Here is a 21,111-nt window from a genome sequence, read left to right as displayed (position 1 = left end):
TAGCACTTCAGCACTATGCTTGGGAGTCATTTTTAACATCAAAATTACCAACAAAAAGCACAAAAATGTGAAGAACGTGGCACTAAATAGACTGGGAAAAGTCACTTGTTTACAGTATGAGAGCAGAAACAAGAAGGCACAGCATCACTGAAAATGTGCACATGGGCGAATCAAATTTTTCATCACTCTGCACATGTCCAGGGTAGTACTGTTGAGTACTGACTTTGAGGTTGCAAATAAATTTTAGCAAGCAGGCTAATCTGCAAATACAAAATCTGCAAATAAAGAGCACCAACTAAATGAGTCACATATTTCACAGTGCAGTCTCTGATTTGACGGCCACCAAAAGGAAGAGATCTGGAAAACCCTAATAAATGTTATTCAGTTACTATGCAAACTGAAAAGACTTTGGACTAGAGTGCTTCAAGAAGTAAGATGTCCGAGGCTTCCATAAGTTGGTACTGTTAAAAATGTTACTTCCTACCTGGTATATTCTAAAAGGGATGTAACGAAATCCATTTTCCTCTGCAGGATATTCCATGAGTTTCCGATTGATGGCCCAAAACTGGTCAAATCTGTCTGTAATGATAAATTATTCATTAAAAATGAACAACATTATAATTTAATACCTCATATGAAGAGAGGAAAGTTGTTAAGCATCCATCCTCATAGAAGTTTCTGAAAGGGCATTATTTCTATATTATTTTTCTTAAACTTATCTTTCCATAACTAAACATAAAGCAAGATATAAAATTAATTTTTTTCTACATTATTGTTGCTTCCTTTTCCTAGATATTTCCATAGACATTTTTTCTCATAAGAGAAACCCTAAACAGATTATGACTACTGGTGTTACCACAGCAAAAAACATCAGGTATAGATGAATGTCTCGATTCCCTTGGTCCTATTCCTACTGTCTAAACTATAAAGGCACAGCTTCAAGTGACCTAAAGTTTAACCACAAATTGTTTAAAGAAACAAAGTAAAAATACCAAACAGGGCACACATTAAACAGAAAAAAGATAAAATTATAGGACAGGCTTTGAAAGAAATGTGAAACTGACACTTAAGAAATAACTGTCAGAAATAACTGTCAGTTGCAGTTTAATCTTAGATTAAACAACTCCTTTTTAAAAATGTAAGGCTTGCTTTAAACAAAAAAAACCCCACTTTACTGATATATAATTCACATACCATAAAATTCACCCTTTTGAAGTGTTAACTGAGTGGTTGATAGCATATTCAGAGTTGCCAATATCTAATTTCAGAACATTTTCATCATCCCCCAAAGAAACCTGTACCCATTAATAATTATGTCCTCACCCCCCATCCCCTGGAAATCACTAATCTCTATTCTATTCCAGAGATTTCATATAAATGGAATCATAAAATATGTGGTCTTTTGCATCTGTTTTTTTTTCTTACTACGTTTTCAAGGTTCATTCATGTTGTAGCATGTATCAGAACTTCATTTTTACTACCAAATAATATGTCATTGCATGGAGATACCACATTTTGTTTACCCATTCATCAGTTTGTAGACATTTGGGTTGTTCCCACTTTTTGGCTATTATGATTAATGCTACCATGAACATTCACATACAAGTTTCTGCATGGATGCGTATTTTCAATTTTCTTGGGCATATTACCTAAGAATGGAACTGCTGAGTTACACAGTAACTGTTTATCTGCCATATGGTAGCTATGCTTTGAGGAACTGCCAAACTGCTTTTGAAAGAGGCTGCACCATTTTACATCCCCACCAACCATGTATGAGGGTTCTGATCTGTCCACGTCCTTGCCAACACATTATTGCCCATCTTCTTTATTATAGTCATTCTAGTGGGTGTGAAGTGGTATCCCCTTATGGTTTGATTTCCATTTCCCTAAAGACTAATTCTGCTGAGTATCTTTTCATTTGTTTCCTAGCCATTAATATATTTTCTTTTGGAGAAATGTCTATCAAATCCTTTGTCCTCTTTTTAACTGGGTTGTTTATCTTTTTGTTGTTGAGTATTGTAAGAGTTCTTTATATATTCTGGATACAAGCCCCTTAATCTGATAAATAATACACAACTATTTTTTCCCCCATTCTGTGTGTTGTTATTTAACGCCTTTAACTCACCCAGATTTCTACCTTAAAATATTTTTTATACACAGAAATTTATCTCAGAATCAAATCTCTGTAAAGTACATGAATACTCCAGAATCTCAGGTCAGCCTGGTATATTCTCTACTACTAGACTCATCTCAACCCAATTTACTGGCAATCTATTCATACTGCTTAAGCCATCATAATTATATATAAAAAACAAAGTTTAGTTGTTTCTTCTTAGATGACTGTGACAGGCTCTAGGCCTTCTCTAATCTCATTTTCAACTCCAATCTGGGGAAAGACACATACTACAATAGAACTGGTAGGATAGGGAATTTAGAACCCAGTCAGTCCAGGGCAATTTCACAGACGACAACTAAGGTCCAGCTTTTTATGAGTTTAGTTAAGAACCAAGACAAGACTCTTGGTCTTCTGATTCAAAGCCCACAACCGTTTCAACAGTTGCAACCACAAGACTGCATCTTAACGCTAAGAGTAGCTCCTTTAACCACAATTCTTTCATGTATGAATCAATTATTCAGTCAATGTTTTTTTAAAAGTATCTTTCTACTTTCAAGTATCAAGCAAGAATGTGATAGCTACATAAAGTGATTCTTCATGCACTGCTAAAATTTTACTCACTGCCTCATCATTAAATCTCTAACACCTACCACAGTGCATGCACAACATATGCTCCTGAATCAATGAATAACAGAATACTACATATATAACTTTTCATTAAAATTTTTAGATCCTAATCCTAGGTCTGCAACTTAATAGCTAGACTAGAAACAAATCAACTGAAAATTCTGCCCTAATTCACTTACAGATGAAATAAAAGGAGTTAAATAGTTCTAATACCTCTTCTAAAAATAAAATTTTGTAATTATTTAAGATACCTTCTTTATCAAAATATAACTTATTAAAAACCACAAGCAAACCTCTATTAAATGAAAAATTTATATTGTTTCTGACAGAGGGAAAAAAAATGGGCTAAAGCAGTGGTCCTTAACCAGGGAAGATTTTGCTCCCCTGTGGGTCTGGGGACATTTTTGGATGTCACCAATGTGTGTGTGTTACTAGCATCTAGTGGGTAAAAGACAGGGATGCTGCTAAACATACCACAATGCACAGGACAGCTCTCCACAACCAAGAATTATCTGACTCAAAATGTCAATAGGGCTAGAGGAAGGAAAGCAAACAAACAAAAAGTACAGAAAGGTAATTAGTAAAAAGCTTTCACGTACCTATACTGCAAAAAAGTAAACTGGAAAAAGAAACATTACTGTGCACATTACCAATTTACTGACTCTCAGCTCCAAATTCACCCTTCAATATATACACAGGCATAATGGACACAATTTCTTTAAGCATCTCTAGCGTGACAATCACATTAAGCTTTCTCAGTAGAGAGTACTGAAAGGACACTGCAGGAGAAAGGGGCTCCTGCCTACACACACACACACACACACACACACACACCGAAGGCCCCTTGCCCGAATTAGCACCCTGCTTTCCTCTGCAGGCCCACATGGGTGGCTGGCCTACAGTTTCCCACAGAGACGCCAGTCCCTCTGCATGCCTGTGCCACTTGTTGCTGGTGGCCCGCACTCCAGATCTTCCTGACTTCCCAGCCACTGCAGACCTGCTCCAATCTGGGCAAAATAGTGAATTTCTCTACTAACCCAAGGGGCTGGAATATACGTTCTCCAATGAGTTCTAAACCCAGCCCTGGGAAGGGACTCCTTTTTTAAGTGTGACCTTCCTCTTTAGCCCTAGGGTACCAGATATGATTTTCTTATATCTTCAGTTACTCTTTTACCAGAGTTTAACCATTCAGTATATAATACTTAACCTATTTAACCCTCTGTGTGGTTTCTATCTCCTGACTGGACCTAGTCTGATACAACTATGTTTTAAAGGAATAAAGACATAATAAAAATCTGTATTAATTAAGATTAGCTTTATCTTCTTATAAAAATGTTATGTTCTTATATAAAATAGACATTTCCTCAACAATACCAAAAACATTCCACCCAAGAATAATCTAACTTTTGTAAGTCAAAGTTATTAACAAGAAAGATACAAATAAAAGAAATTAAAAGAAAATCAGTGCTGAGTTTCAGTTTATAACCAAATGTCTTTCGCACTGGGTTTTGTAACATCAGGAACTCTTCTATCCCTTAGTCAATAATTAAATAAAATTGGAGTAAGGATGTATTGCTAACTTCCTACATGGTAATGAATCAAGTACATATTAACCTGTTACCAAACAATACTTTGAATATTGGAACTACGTTATTAGTTATTATAATTAAGTTGTAAATTTAGTTATTTGTGTCATTGGCCACGAAAACAGTACCTACAAGTAAAAGAAGCGCAATGGTCTTTAGCTGCTCATTTTTTAAACTGTAAAGTTAGGTAAATGTACATCTATTTCAACAGCTTTCACATTAATTTAGTTCTAATTCTAAAACAAAACAAACTACTAAGTAGAAGAAAATTAAAACTAGCAGTCACTTAGCTTATACAAAGAATGGGAGAAAAGAAGGTAACTTAACGTACTTCTTGCCAGAGCTATTAAGAATAGGACTGATAAGTTGGTTTCTGTTTTCTATAGCTGTGCTATAGAAAGTCAATCTATTTTTTTTTTAAAGATATTAAAAACAGAATTCCTCAAAATCCTGGTGGCCACCAATGTTTTTTTTCTCACTCTCTGCTGAATTAATAAGCTTTTATATTGGTCTTGGAAATTTTTTTTTAAATCCAGAAAAAACATTTTTTTAAACCAAAGATCTTCCTAAGAAGCATGAAAAATAAATTGATTACGCTTGTATTCTTTGTTCCTCACATGGAAAAAGCTGCAGAAAAAAGTGGCAGTCTTAAAGGATGTTTCTGCTCTTCCACTTAAGCTTTATTAAGAACTCAGGGCAAAATAATCTTTAATATTCAAATGCCACGAACAATGTATTCGTCTACAGGATCCCACAGGAAACGTGGAGGACATCTAAGGGACTGCAACCCAGCCTCAATTCAGTAATGTGGTATCGCTGGCTGGGATATAGCCATAGGAAAGGGGTGAAATGGCTTCCACATGCACACCATCCACTTCCTGCTCTTTAAGTCTGTGATGTCAAAAAGAACAGATTTACAGCTCCCTAAATAAGTGTCAGATCATGATGGCCCATAAAACACAGGCTCTAAGCTTTTCTTTAAAGAGAAAAGCAAATGGTTGAAAATCACTACTGAAGGGAACACGCTCCTCACTAAAGTCCGCATTTATCAACAGTATTATTCAAACCAGTACTACAGGCGGCCATGCGCTATACATGGTGTTTTGACCAGAGGCTTTCAAAATTTCTAACAGAAAACATGTCCAAGTATAGACCTATTTGAATTAATTTCTTAACATGTAATATAGTAAACATCTTTGTGAAGCAAAATAGGAGGGGAAAAAAACCAGTAATTACTGGTAGGGTACCAAACACAGGTGTGTTAAGTAGGTGACCTGTATCTTCAAACTCATTTGTCCTCTGAGTCATATGTTAACAGGACAGTTAGGGCTGACCCAGGGAAGGGAGCATTCTCTGTGCGGCAGCACGTCCACTGGTGCTTGGATGCTTCTTAACAGAACTACACCCACACATTTCCATGAGAAGTTCTGTTTGAGGTTTCCAGTTACGGTGATATATCTTCAAAGAAGTCCTGAAAGTGCTTCAAGGACCCCTGAAAATTTGTCATGAAGACAGAAGTAGGCAGGACCAGCAGGCTGGCCTCTGGATTAAGGCTGAGAGGAGAACCAAACCAGGAGAAGGTCAATCCTTAATCCTGTTCGTAAACACTCATCTTGGCAATAGGATTGTACCCTGGGGAATTTGTTGTTGGAGTGAATCAAAAGAGCAATAAAACCTGGATCTGAGGAAATCTCTGACCCGGAGCATCACTGCCTCAGAATAAACTGAGAGAAGACATTTACAGCAGTCTCCCCTTATCCATGCGGGATACGTTCCAAGACCTCCAGTGGATGCCTGAAACAGCGGATAGTACCGAACCCTATACATACTGTGTCTTTTCCTATACCTACATACCTGTAATAAAGTTTAATTTATAAATTAGGCACAGTAAGAGACGATCCCGACTGCCAGCATCACTAACATTTTGGGGCCATTATTAAGTAAAATAAGGGTTACTTGAACACAAGCATAGCGATACCACAACAGCTGATGTGATAACTGAGACGGCTACTACGTGACTAACAGGAGGGTAGCACATACAGTGTGGATATACTGGAATCATCCCCTATACTTCACATGCTGAGGTGAGATGGAGCAAGATTTCATCGTACTACTCAGAACAGCGCACGATTTAAAACTTGTGAATTATTGATTTCTGGAATTTTTCATTTAATATCTTCAGACCACGTATGCCCACAGGAAACTGAAACTGTGGAAAACGAAACCATGAATGAGGAGGAACTACCATACTCCTCTGCCCTAAAAAAGAAGTGTTGTCTATTAAAATAAAGTCAATTACTGGGATTCACTCTTGGAATACATTAAAGATGCTGTAACACACAGTCTAGAAAACTGGCATCAAGGAGAGGAATCAATATATATTTTTACAGTGCAATTCTCTCTGTATTCACTGCTGCAACTTTCATCTAAACCACTATCATCTCTCATCTGAACCATTGTGACAGCCTCCTAATTGGTCTCTGCCCTTCCACTTGTATCCATAATACACAGCATCCAGAATGCTCTTTTAAAACATAAATTGAATCATACCATGAATGAATAAATTTCCAAACATTTTTCTAATGGGCCATAAGGAATAATGCTTTATAATGTACTTTAACAATACGATTATTTGAAGTTAAGTACTAGAATCATTATTAAAAGAAAAAATCCATTGCATCTCCTTACTGGCTACAAATGGGGCAGACTGCTCCCCACTCAAACTCCGCATGCAAGCAACCATAATGTTGGTAATGAAATACCTCCTTCCCAGGAAGCTGGTTCCTTTCAGCCCCCTCCCACTCCCTTGGAATGCAATGGTTCCTGCATCCCTCTGAGATCTCGCTGCCTACCAATCTGCTTACTAAAGCTCCAAATCACACTATTTTTCTTTTCTGTCCCTAGAAAACACCAAGCTTATCCCCATATCACAGTTAAGAGGCTTGGAATCCCCCATTTTTCTAATCTTCATGCAGCTGCTTTTTTGTCATCATCCAAGTCTCAAAAGAGGTGTCACCTCCTCAGGGGAGAATTTCCTCATAATTCTACCTAAAGTATTATCCTGTTTTCTTCTAAACACTTACTGTTCTTTGAAATTACCCTATTTACGTGTTTAATTAGTTAATGTCTCTCTCCCCCCAATTAAAATGCATTCCAAGAGTCAATCCCAGTAGTTGACTTTATTTCAATGGACAGAATTCAATTACTGTATTTCAACCAATTAAGAAACATTTACTTCAAATTTATTTTCAAATTGGGCCAGTAACAACATAAAAGGGATTCAAAATTCAAAAAAAATCGTAATGTAAAAAAACCCCAACTTATTCTATGTGCTCATGTTAAAAATAAAAAAAGGAAAAAAAAATAAAAAAATAAAAAAATAAAAAAAGGAAGAATGACCTTCAATTATATTCAAGTCTTCACTGACTCTAAAAGACAATTTTTAAAGTAGCTTGTTTGCCAAAAAGAGATTTAAAGAGCTATAGCCAGTGGCAGGCCAGCGCTAATTAACTAAATGTATTCCAGTGTAAATCACCTATAGATTTTTAACCAGATTACCTGACTTGTTACCTTTCAAAACTACTGTAAATTGAGAAAATATTTTTCCTCTCAGGTTAAGTTAGTTTATCACTTTCCTAAATTCAGAGGGCCAGAAACAAATTTAACATGTAATCAAGCCCATTTTTACTTCACTCAGAGCACTCCAAAGTCATAAGACAAAAACAAAAATCTATTTTAACTTCTGAAAGACCAATGGAGAAAAAGATACTCCATTATATTCACTACTATCTTTGCAATGTTTATTATGCAGGATACTCTATCTTTATTCTAACACAAATTCCTCATGCTTCTGATGAGAAACTGTAAATGAGAAAATTTTATTAATAATTATTCATAGACAAATAACAAAAGCTTAAAAAGGTGGGTGGGGCACCAGCGGTCACTGGAGATGCAATATATAATGCAACATTTCTGAGCTTTAGCTGCCTACCTGGACCACCTGAGAAACTTTAAAAAAAATACTAATGTCAAGGACCCACTCCAGACCAGTTATTTCAGATTCCCTGGAACTGTATTTTTTGGAAACTCCCAGATGATTCTAATATGTAGCCAGAGTTAACAGCCTCCAGATGTCCTGGAAAATACACTGACTTTAGAATCAGAGATCTAGGATCAAATCCTGGTCCCATCTCTTACTAGCCCTGTAATAAGCTCTTTTCCTCATTTTTAAAGTTGATAATGTTTATCAAATTCTTAGGAAGAATCACTAAGAAGGCATATCCAGGACTGGGACATCACAGGAATTTAGTAAATGTAATATGATTACAGGTAAATTCTGTTCTATTTCAAATCCATCTCATCTGTCCAAGGTGGCTACATGAAAAATGCCTCTTTAAAAGAAGTCCTCCATTTGCAAATAGTTCATATTATGAATCTCCTGTTTAATTCTAGGCAAGGAAGAAAAAAGAAAAAGTAAAACAACTGATAGAAGTAACAGTGTACTCAATTAAGTTTTTACTTTGTAGGATCTGCATAGAGTTAAATCTATTTAAGTGTTTATTTACTCCTATTATGTACCTAATTGAGTACTGGGAGCTGTAGAGAATTAAAAACCAAAATATAAAACAAGTACACGGACTCTCCTTTACTTAATATGTAGCTGGGGAAGCCAAATTGACATACATAAAGTTATCACAATTTCTAATGGGTCCGATTGGTCCTTTATATTGTGCATTAGTAGTGCTTGATGGTTCAAGTCCTCCCCGCCCACTTCTCTTCTAATGCAGGTGACCAAGTGACAGATGCTTAGGTAAAAAGCATGTTAAAAGTTAGGCTGGGGACTTCCCTGGTAGCGCAGTGGTTAAGAATCTGCCTGCCAATGCAGGGGACACGGGTTTGATCCCTGGTCCGGGAAGATCCCACATGCCATGGAGCAGTAACTAAGCCCACGCGTCACAACTACTGAGCCTGCACTATAGAGCTCGCAAGCCACAACTACTGAAGCCCGCATGCCTAGAGCCCGTGCTCCGCAACAAGAGAAGCCACCGCAATGAGAAGCCCGCGCACCACAATGAAGAGTAGCCCCCGCTCGCCACAACCAGAGAAAGCCCGCGCACAGCAACAAAGACCCAACACAGGCAAAAATAAATTTTTTAAAAAAAGTTAGGCTGGTAAAGAAGTGGTATTAAAATAACTCAAGTGATGCTACAGTGAAAAGTCATGGGTTCTGATTACAGTAGAACCTCAGAGATCATTTTTATTAATAACATACCTGAACAGAATTTAACTGTTTTTTTAAAACCCTAAATGAATTTTATGGTGTTTGATTTTCAAAGCAACTTATTGAGGGAAGCTGCGGTTCAAAGCAGGTAAATGATTTGCTTGAGGTCACCAGGCCAGTAGATTCTCAGGGATGCTACCATATCACAGAAAACTTTCAGTTACATTTCTATAAATTAAAACACTGCTTGCTTGTTAAAACTCCAAGTTGAGTCAATTCAATGACGTATGATTAACAGGAATCTGAGAAACTATTAATGAACAGAATGTTCATATTATCAAAAATTCCATAGTCCTATACTTCAAAATTCATGGTAGTGTCAGGTATAATAGTTTACCAAATCTTGTCTCCTTTGGCAGTTACAGATCACAAACTGAACAGTTAGCAGTAGCTGCTGCAGAAATAAATACTTAATAAACATTTAAGTAAATAAAAATTTACTTCAACATGTACATTAAGGCATTATTTTTCAATGAGGACAAGGAAAAATGCAACTGATAATTGAAAACATCATTCAATTAGGAACTACCTCTTAAAAGCAGACATGGGCAATGATGAGTAAAACTGGAAAATTCAACCATAGTTTAACTTTTAGCTACTAGGATTATTCAGGTGGCAATTACTACAAAATTTATTTATTATTAACAACTCATTCATTATCAAAACAAAGTTGACTTGTAAAATTATACACATACCCCCAAAAATAGGGCCCACCCAACATTTTATAAACTATATTACTTCCTATAGTGAGTTTATTTTAGAATAAATACTATTATTTTAAATGTATTCAGTAGGTTTTAGTAATAAGTGATATATATAATGTATCCTAAAAGTTAATCAGGATTTCTAAGAATTCCAGTAGAAATAAGAATAAAGTTATTGAAATTATTCTACCAGTGCTTCTCAACTTATTCATTTACACTCAAATATCTGAATCTCACAGAGTATTATTCTGAGTGTAATAACACCTTAAAATAAATGATGATAAAAATATTGGGGGGAAACTTTTTTTTTAATTTTATATTATTTATTTTTTGTACAGCAGGTTGTTATTAGTTATCTATTTTATACACATTAGTGTATACACGTCAATCCCAATCTCCCAATTCATCCCATCACAACCACCACCCTCCCCCGCCACTTTTGGGGGGAAACTTCTGTATGTAAAGCCTTTCTCCTTCACTCAATGAGCCTATGCAATTGCTCTCTTCTCTTCCTCCTTCCCAGATATTAGATGTCCACTAATTGCCTTTTTTCCTCTGCTCCTCCCTCCTTATATTCTGAGTGGACAAATAGCAATACATTTTTTTTTCTCGCAAAAATGTTTTTATAGGGTTTTAAAAACCCACATAAAAATAATTTCACCTTAAAATAAGGGAAAAGTTAAGTGCAGGTTAATATACTTGTAGGAAAAAAAATCTGAGTTTATTAACAAAAACAAGAAGCTAGTTTAAGAAAAAGAGGCATATATCTTGAAGTGTACTTCTGAGTGTGGTTTATGGTAATGTGAAATAAAGCGAAATCTGAATCTGGTTAAATCTTTTATGCAAATAAACTCCAATTAAAAATACCATTTGGGGGCTTCCCTGGTGGCACAGTGGTTGAGAATCTGCCTGTCAATGCAGGGGACGCAGGTTCGAGCCCTGGTCTGGGAAGATCCCACATGCCGCGGAGCAACTCGGCCCGTGAGCCACAACTACTGAGCCTATGCGTCTGGAGCCTGTGCTCGGCAACGAGAGGCCGCAATAGTGAGAGGCCCGCGCACCGCGATGAAGAGTGGCCCCCGCACCGTGATGAAGAGTGGCCCCCGCTTGCCACAACTAGAGAAAGCCCTCGCACAGAAACGAGGACCCAACAAAGCCATACATACATACATACATACATACATAAAAAAAGAATGTAAGCAGACAAGAATAGCATTAAAATAAATAAATAAATAAATAAATAATTTTAAAAAATAAATAAATAAAAAATTTAAAAAAAAATACCATTTGGGATATTTTATTGCTATTCCTCTACAGAGAAAGATAGAAATAAGCTAGATGTAGAAAAGCCCAGGAACCAGAGATAGTCTGGATCCTAAAGGGACCCTGTGGGAAGAAATGCTTCTTAAGTAGAAAGCCACTTTGAAGATAATAATCAGGACTTGACTGAACACCCTGTATCTTAGATACACAAATTTGTTTATTTTGCACTCATTTTTTATGGGTTGCTTCTTTTCTAGTTTTCCAGCATTTGGGTTAAAATCTTGCAACTCTCTGAATGCTAATTAAAACACTGGAATAGTTTAATATTTAAATGTAATTTTCACATAAAAGGATTTCTGAATCTTTTACAGTTTCTAAAGCAATAAAAGAGACATGCAATGAATAATAACAAATTAGCACTGCTATAGAACAGCAGTTACTCCTTTGGTTCAGAAAAAACATCATTAATATGGAGAACCGTGACATCCAGAACTCGTTATCACAGCCACTAGTCAGGACTGGTCTGCACAGGCAGAGATGGAGTAAATAGAATGTCACGGGGATAGGACTGGGAGAGTGGAGGGGGAGGAAATTCTAGAATTCTCAATAAAGTAATTTCTAGGTCTTTGTTAAAAAGTACATGAAATAGGTACCTGGGAATAGGTAACACACTGGCCCTCATTAATTAGACTGTTGAGCTAAAATGTTTATCTGGTCATCCAGACCCTAGAAAGATAATGAAAGAATTGGTCAGAGAGTAGGTAAAAGTTTAAATGAGAGGCAAGAGAGGGAAAGAAGTGTTATCAACATATTCAGAACTAAATCAAGTGCCACATAGAAAGCTGGAGAGGGAGAGGAAAGGCAGCAAAAGAAGGAAAAGGAAAAATATGGAAGACACATGTTACTTCAAAAAATGTAAACAGGGACTTCCCTGGTGGTGCAGTGGTTAAGAATCCACCTGCCTATGCAGGGACATGGGTTCGATCCCTGGTCCGGGAAGATCCCACATGCCGCGGAGCAACTAAGCTCGTGTGCCACAACTACTGAGTCCGTGCTCTAGAGCCCACGAGCCACAACTACCGAGCCCACGTGCTGCAACTACTGAAACCCGAGCGCCTAGAGCCCATGCTCCTCTACAAGAGAAGCCACCACAATGAGAAGCCCGCACACCGCAACGAAGAGTAGCCCCTGCTCGCCACAACTAGAGAAAGCCCGCACGCAGCAACGAAGACCCAACGCAGCCAAAAATAAATAAATAAATGAATTTTTAAAAAATGTAAACAGTCTTACTGAAATGACAGCATACTATTGATTCATTTGTCATTTAATAGTCACCTCAACAAAAATAAAATAATCCTCATCATCCAGAAACAATTATAGCTAAGTTTACAATAAGAAGTTCACATGGTTATGTTTACATACAAGAAGAGTTAACTGATTAAAATAACTTTAATTTGTTTACATGTCAAAGTCCTTTTGTTTAAAGAATATAGTTCCAAATACAGCCTAAATGAGTCACTGTAACAACTGAACATAGTAGTTCTCAAAGGCTGAGTTGGTGGAACAGATGAGAAACTTCATAAATAAATTGGCCCAGGCTTTAGACTTTCAAACACATCTTACAAGGCTGTTGTGATGACAGTGATAATTCATGTAAAGTACCCAGGACAGAGCTTGGGGATTCAATAAATGATCACTGCTACTTTAATGGAGAAGCAGTTTTATGCATGAATTCTACATCACCTCTCTCAGAGCAGTAGTACTCAAATGGGGTGATTCTGCCGCTTAGGTGATATCTGGCAATGTCTGGAGACATTTATTAATGTGATGATTGAGAAGGGGGAGTAGTGTGCTCCTGGCATCTAGTGAGTGGGCAGAGGCCAGGAATGCTGCCAAACATCCTACAATGCACAGGTCAGCCCCTCCCTGACGCCACCCCAACATCAAAGAATTATCCGGTCCAAAATATCTAATGGTGCCAACCCTGAGAAATCCTGCTCAAGAGTAGTGGCTCTCAAACTTTAGTGCATCACAATCACCTGGAGGGGTGCTGGACCACAGGTTACTGGGATCTGCCCCAGAGTTTCTGACTCAGTTGGTTTAGGATACATTTCTAGTCAGTTCCTAGCTAAAACTGATACTTCTGTCCCATTGTCTACACTTTGAGAAACACTGCTCTAGAGAAAAGTGATCAGGAGCTAATTGACAAAACAAAAAAAATATTACGAAAAGTAAGTACACTTGGGGTGTTCCATTCTCGTGAGGAGAATTACGATATTAAGTTTCAAAACAAAAGATTCATTTAAAAACAAAATAAGTTAAAATATATATGCACATATACCTTAACATAGGTCTTGGCAATTTTTTTCAGTCTGACATCAAAAGCAAAACCAACAAAAGCAAAAATAAACAAGTGGAACTACATCAAACTAAAAAGCTTCTGCTCAGCGAAAGAAATCATCAACAAAATGAAAAGACAACCTACCGAACGGGAAAAAATATTTGCAAATCATGTATCTGATAAGAGGCTAATATCCAAAATATATTAAAAAACTCATACAACTCAATAGCAAAAAACCCCTAAACAATCCAATTTTTAAATGGGCAGAAGATCTGAACAGACATTTTCAAAGAAGACATATAGATGGCCAACAGGTAGATGAAAAGTGCTCAACATCATTAATAATAAGGAAAACACAAATCAAAACCACAATAAGATATCACCTCATGGGCTTCCCTGGTGGCACAGTGATTAAGAATCCGCCTACCAATGCAGGGGACACTAGTTTGAGCCCTGATCTGGGAAGATCCCACGTGCCAGCGGAGCAACTAAGCCTGTGCACCACAACTACTGAGCCTGCGCTCTAGAGCCCACGAGCCACAACTACTGAGCCTGCATGCCACAACTACTGAAGCCCGTGAGCCTAGAGCCCGAGCTCTGCAACGAGAAGCCACTGCAATGAGAAGCCCACGCACCGCAACAAAGAGTAGCCCCCGCTCGCCACAACTAGAGGAAGTCCGCGCACAGCAACGAACATACAACACAGCCAAACAAAAAAAGATATCACCTCACACCTGTCAGAATGGCTACTGTCAAAAAGAAAAGAGATGACAAGTGTTGGCAAGGACGGGGAGAAAAGGAAACCCTGTGCACTGCTGGTGGGAATGTAAACTGGTGCAGCCAGTATTTTAGTTATTTTTAGTTATTTTATAACTGGTAAGGTACAGCATGGTGACTACAGTTCATAATACTGTATGGCATATTTGAAAGTTGCTAAGAGAGTAGATCTTAAAAGTTCTCATCACAAAAAAAATTTTTTTACAACTATGTAAAATGACACGTTAACTAGACTTATTTTGGTGGTGAGACTTTGCTATATATAAAAATATTGAATCATTATATATTGTACACCTGAAAACAATATAATGCTACATGTCAATTATACCTAAACTAAAAAAATTAAAAACTAAAATAAAAATATAAAAACAAAGTAAGTTAAACTATATATGCATATATACCTGTGTATATATATGTGTTTTGTGTTTGTGTGTACACCGTGTTTTGTTTTTTTTTAAGAAGAAAGAGGAATCATACTCTAAATTCAAATAATAATAATAGGTCATGAGTCCAAGAGTGAAAATCAATATCCGGATATTGATATTGGATCAATATCCGACAGATGTTCATCTGCATTTCCTTTATAAAGGGTACCAACATTCATAAGAAAAAGCTTCTTGAACCTTCCCAAACTTACCTTACAAAAAAGTGACAGTATGTTACAAGGCATACATTTTTTTTAAGTTTTTTAACTGGACCAGATAAATAAAAGATATGATAAGGTAGTCTTACTGTAGATAATATGGAATTTTATTTAAAATGACATTACAAACTAAACCTTTGTATTCCTGCAACACTAAGAGTTCACTAAAAATATTTTCAAGTACTGATCAGAGTTTAGACTGAAGTATAAATCTAGTCTCATAGATTTGTACATTTATCAACTGAATCTCATACACAAAAATGTATTCTCTCTACCACTGATTAACTCTGGAACATATGACCATTCACTGTAATTAATGGACTCTTTTCAATAAACTTATGTTAGTATAATTTGTAGTGTATTATGAAATAACTGTCTAAATGTTTTCGCCAAGTTTTATTATCCATGATGTTCACTGCCAAGTATACCCAAAGCACTGTAAGAAGCTATGATCCAAATTATTACCAAATTTATTTATTCATTCAAATCATGTAATTCCCAAGAGCAATCTTTCTCCAGAAGCCAAGCAAAGTATCTTTATGATTTTATATTAAAACACAAATGCATAAACTTTTTAGATTTTCATCATTATTTCTAATTACAGAAAGTTAGAATACCAAGAGATTGATTTAAAACATGTAGCATAATATAGTAAAATGCTTGTTTGTTCAGCAGTAAAACTTGAATGCTCAAGCAGGTTACAAATTTTCTCTAAGCAAATTTCTCACAAAGTTGTAGATTCTTGAAGCCACACACACAGCTTCAGACTGAACTTATTCATCTTACTATACTGCAGACAAAACAATAAGGGAAACGACTATCTCAGCTGTATGCGGAAAAAAAGCAAAACACGGTTAGTGGATATAAAGAACTCTCATACATTAGGAATATATGGGATTGCTCCATATTCATTGCCTTGTATCACTAGGACATTAACTGTCATATCCTTTAAGATAAAATAATAAACAGGGCACTTATTGTTAAAGTAAATGACTATGAAATTAGAAGCTGCAGCATTCGATTCAAATCTGTTAAGCTTTCTTCATCTACTGATACACACTCACAATACTTAATTCTATCAACATCTAACTCAATGCATCTGCATGTGAATGTCTCAGAGACATTTCAAACTTTTTATAAAAATTAATTTATTTATTTTTGGCTGCTTTGGGTCTTCGTTGCTGCACACGGGCTTTCTCTAGTTGCGGTGAGCGAGGGCTACTCTTCATTGCGGTGCATGGGCTTTTCATTGTGGTGGCTTCTCCTGTTGTGCAGCACAGGCTCTAGGCACGCGAGCTCAGTAGTTGTGGCTCATGGGCTCTAGAGCGCAGGCTCAGTAGTTGTGGTGCACAGGTTTAGTTGCTCCGCGGCATGTGGGATCTTCCCAGACCAGGGCTCGAACCTGTGTCCCCTGCACTGGCAGGTGGATTCTTAACCACTGCACCACCAGGGAAGCCCACATTTCAAACTTTTGCCTTCAAGGCTGACCTTCTCAATTTGGCTTTGTTCCCCATCCCAAACCTATTTTTTATCTAGTTATTTCATATCATGGTATAAAGCACTACTATCCATCTAGCTGCCCAAGTCAGAACTCAGGAATGATTCTTTCCTTTCTTTCAACCTAAACTTGAAACCATACACAAGCCCCTGTGTCCCTGTCCTTTGAAGTAAAAGGCTTTTGCTTTAGTCTCCCAGGCCTCCCTTGTGTCTCAAAAGGCTGACTCAAGAGTTAATGATTAGGAAATGTGAAGATGTAGAAATAAAGAATAGCTGTTGGGCTGGGAAACTGGTAACAATTTAGACTATAAATCCACCACACAGCACAGTCACCCAACTCCCAGGTCCCTGAAAGATACAGATAAAGGCCTGACACACATTCCTGAGTTGTTTTTAAAGGAAGCAGGCCCCCACCAGATGGAAACTGCTGACCACAAGAACACAGATCCTAGTCTGGTTGAAACCAGAAGGTCAATGATGCTTGGAACTTCACCTTGATGCCAACCAATCAGAGAATTGTGCAACAGCTGATCACACACCCTGCAGCCCCTCCCTCACACTGCCTTTAAAACCCCTTCCCTGAAAGCTGTCGGGGAGTTTGGGTCTTTTGAGCATGAACTGCCCATTCTCCTTGCTTGGTGCCCTGCAGTAAACACTGTACTTTCCTTCACCACAACCCAGTGTCAGTAGATTGGCTTTACTGTGTGTGGGTGAGCAGACTCAAGTTTGGTTTAGTAACAACCTAACACCCCATCTAATAACAGATTCTATCAATGCTACCTCCAAAATAAACCCCAGATTTACTGACTTTTCTCCATCTCTACCATCATCACCCTAAAGGCCACCATCATCTTATACCTGGACCTACTACTACAGACTCTCCACTTCCACTCTTGGCTCCCTCTATTCCACCCTCTATTCAGCAGCTACAATGTTCTTCCATCATATTCTGCATCTCATCACTCTCCTGCTTAAAAATCCTCCAATGGCTTCGCAATGCACTTAATATCACAATTCTTTCCTTGGGCTTCCCTGGTGGCGAAGTGGTTAAGAGTCCGCCTGCCAATGCAGGGGACACGGGTTTGAGCCCTGGTCCAGGAAGATCCTACATGCCACTGAGCAACTAGGCCCGTGTGCCACAGCTGCTGAGCCTACGCTCTAGAGCCCGCAAGCCACAACTACTGAGCCCGCAAGCCACAACTACTGAGCCCACATGCCACATCTATTGAAGCCCACGCGCCTAGAGCCCGTGCTCCGCAACAAGAGAAGCCACCACAATGAGAAGCCCGTGCATCGCAACCAAAAGCAGCCCCCGCTCGCCACAACTAGAGAAAGCCCGTGCGCAGCAACGAAGACCCAACGCAGCCAAAAATAAAAATAAAAATAAAATAAATTAAAAAAAAAAAAAGATGAACCAAGTTATAGCAGAAATGTGATGGTTAATTTTATGCAACAACTTGACTGGCCACAGATGCCCAGATTAAACGTTATTTCTGGGTGTGCCTGTGAGGGTGTTTTGGGATGAGATTAGCATATGAATATGTGGCATTTCAGTAGACTGCCCACCCCAATGTGAGTGGACATCGTCCAATCAGTTGAGAACCTGAAGAGAACAAAAGGAAAGGCAGAGGAAATAGGAATCTGCCCCCCTTTTTCCTGCCCCGTTGCTTGAGCTGAGACATCTCATCTTTTCCTACCATTGAACTGGGATTTATACCAGCAGCATCCTTGGTTCTCAGGCCTTGAAACTCAGAGTGAATTACACCACTGACTTTCCTGAGTCTTCAGCTTGCAGAGGGCAGATTGTGGGACGTGTAAGACTCCAAAATCACATGAACCAGTTACTCATAATAAATCTGTGTGTGCGTGTGTGTGTGTGTATGTGTGTGTATTAATTCTATTTCTCTGGAGAATCCTGACTAATAAAAGGAGTATGCAAGAAGAGTGGCAGGAAGGTCAACACCAAGCACAAGATGAGGTTTATTTTAAAAAAAAAAAAAAAAAAGGAGGAAAAACAAAACGAGCTTTATAAACCATGTCTGGCAAAGAAAGAACGAACGCATGGAGAACATTATTGGGAAAGACGGTTATCATATTAAGAGATGACAGAGAGAAAGCTAAACTATCCAACTTCTGTTTAGTTTCCATTTTCTTCAACAAGAGAATGATTTTCAAAGAAGAAAGTGTGAAAACTTAGCTAAAATAAAAATGATGCTTCAAAAGACTCAGACATAACAGTAGGTACTCTGCTTTAAATTAATGCAAGTCTTCAGACAAAGGAAACTTACTTCAGAGGACACTAAAAGAACTTAAAGATAGGATTACAAAACCAATGCCAATAATCTTATGAAACAATGGAAAATGAGAGAGGTGCCTGAGGTCAGCAGACAGGCAAATGTTTCAACCTAAAAATATGAACGGATTTTATCAACTGGTAAGCCTGACGTCAATCTTTAGCAAAGTTTTAGAATGTTTTTGAGCATTCAGAAAGTAAAACAATAATTAGTAGAAATCAGCATAAATTTTAAAATACTTATAGCGTCAAAGTGACCAATGTTTCTTTTTATGACAGTATTAAGGGACTGGATATCAAAAAAATGATTTATCTTAATATAACAATAAAGATCTCCTTCTGGGTGTCTGTAAGCTGGATGAGTGTAGTTAGGCACACTCAACAGTTTCTAAAATGTCTGGGAACCAGCTATGACAGTTTTCATTCTATGACCCACCACATTCAACCAAATACTAAGTCCTAGCAAGTCTACATCTCAAATATTTCTCAAAACTGTCCACTTCTCTCTACCTTCAACACTGCCCTGTAGTCTGAAAAATTCATCTGCTACCTAACCACTGGAATGGACTTGTACTTGGCCTTTTAATTCCATATTTGTTCCCTTCTAATTCATTAACCATACAGTAGTCAGAGACAACTTAAAAAAGAACATCTGATTCCTTTATATCCCTGCTTATAATCTTTCAGCAGTCCCCTATCTACCCCACCTCACTCCCTGGAGATTAAGTTCAATATCACTAAAATGTCCTATCAGACCCTGAATAGATAGGGTCCTCTATCCAATTTGCAGCGTTATCTACTTGCCACTCTCAATCTTGATCACCGTGCTCTAGTCAGAATAGCCTTCTTGAGCCTTATAAAGAAAATTGAGGCCTTGGAGAACCACTGATTAAACACAGAAGAACCACAGGAGGCTTGAAGGGGGAAGTCCAAGTAATATGGCTTTAAAGATTTGCTTAAAGGAAGTAAAAGTACCCCTTAAATAAAATATTGATTTTGAAAAAAAAAAAGAATAGCCTTCTTAAAGCCCCTAGAATTTATTAAGCTCTTTTCTCCTTCTCAGCCTAACCCAGATCATTCCCTGTGCCTGGAACACTTTCATCACAACCACACTGCTCTCTATCCCTTCCTCTATAACTCAAGATATAAATGTAATAATTATTTAAAGGCTATCTGTTTAATGTCTGCCTCTCCCACCAGAATGTAAACTCTGAGGGAAGGAACCATGGCTGTCATACTCACCCCAGCGCCCCCTATGCCTAGCACAGTGCCTGGCAATGTGGTAGGTTCTTGTAATTGGCTAATCCATACTATCAGGATCTGGGTATAACTCTCGTATAATGACTGTTCTTTCCAAGACTTGATTAAATAACAGAGTATAAAGTCTGTGAAGAATATAAATCTGTGAGCAATATTCATAGCGCTAGATTAAAGAATGAAAATTTCTATAAACTCAGAGTGGGGGAGGGGTGAGAGCAGATGAAACAAGACTGACCATATACTGATAACTGCTGAGATGGGTGATAGGTATGTGGATGCTCATTACACTATTTTCTTTGCTCTTATTTATACAATGTGATCCCATTGTTCTCATGACTGATAAACATCTGAGTTTTTCTAAAGAAAAGAAGCTTACCAAATAGTGACTTTTCACTGAGACAAAAGGTTCAGGAAGAATACTTACTCTTCCTATTGACAGTTCTACATAGGAATCTCCTTCCACACCACCTACACATTAGAACAGTACTGACACTGTGATAACAGCACAGAAATGGAAGCTTCAAGATACAGAGTTAAGTCCAAAAATCTCTTGTCTTTCTGTTTTAGTAGTCTTTCTATGACCACATGTATTTCTAGAAAGTTATCTATTGCCTTTTACCTAAGTCCTGCTTGAAAGGACCAGGAAGGAAGAGAGGGAAAGAGGGAGAGGTAAAAAGAGAGAGAGAGAGAGAGAGAGACAGAGCGAGAGAGAAATAAACAATA

The 21,111-nt window shown here is 37.7% G+C and overlaps 1 protein-coding gene across 8 annotated transcripts in view; it reads right to left on the bottom strand.

Annotated features, from left to right (window-relative positions):
• Positions 1-21,111, bottom strand: part of ATG5 (autophagy related 5) — a 126,461-nt gene that overhangs the window by 51,845 nt on the left and 53,505 nt on the right. For 7 of the 8 annotated variants that reach the window (XR_011074983.1, XR_011074982.1, XR_011074980.1 and 4 more), the window contains one exon: positions 485-579. Coding sequence is in view for 2 of the 8 variants with exons in the window: in XM_068551374.1 (XP_068407475.1) it covers positions 485-579 (95 nt within the window). In the remaining 6 variants the exon portion in view is untranslated. The remainder of the gene's footprint in view (positions 1-484; positions 580-21,111) is intronic. The other variant, XM_068551376.1, reaches the window with a different exon arrangement.

Source organism: Eschrichtius robustus, chromosome 9 (genome assembly GCF_028021215.1).
Source record: "Eschrichtius robustus isolate mEscRob2 chromosome 9, mEscRob2.pri, whole genome shotgun sequence".
Lineage (NCBI taxonomy): Eukaryota > Metazoa > Chordata > Mammalia > Artiodactyla > Eschrichtiidae > Eschrichtius > Eschrichtius robustus.
This window is presented reverse-complemented; position numbering and strand designations above follow the sequence as displayed.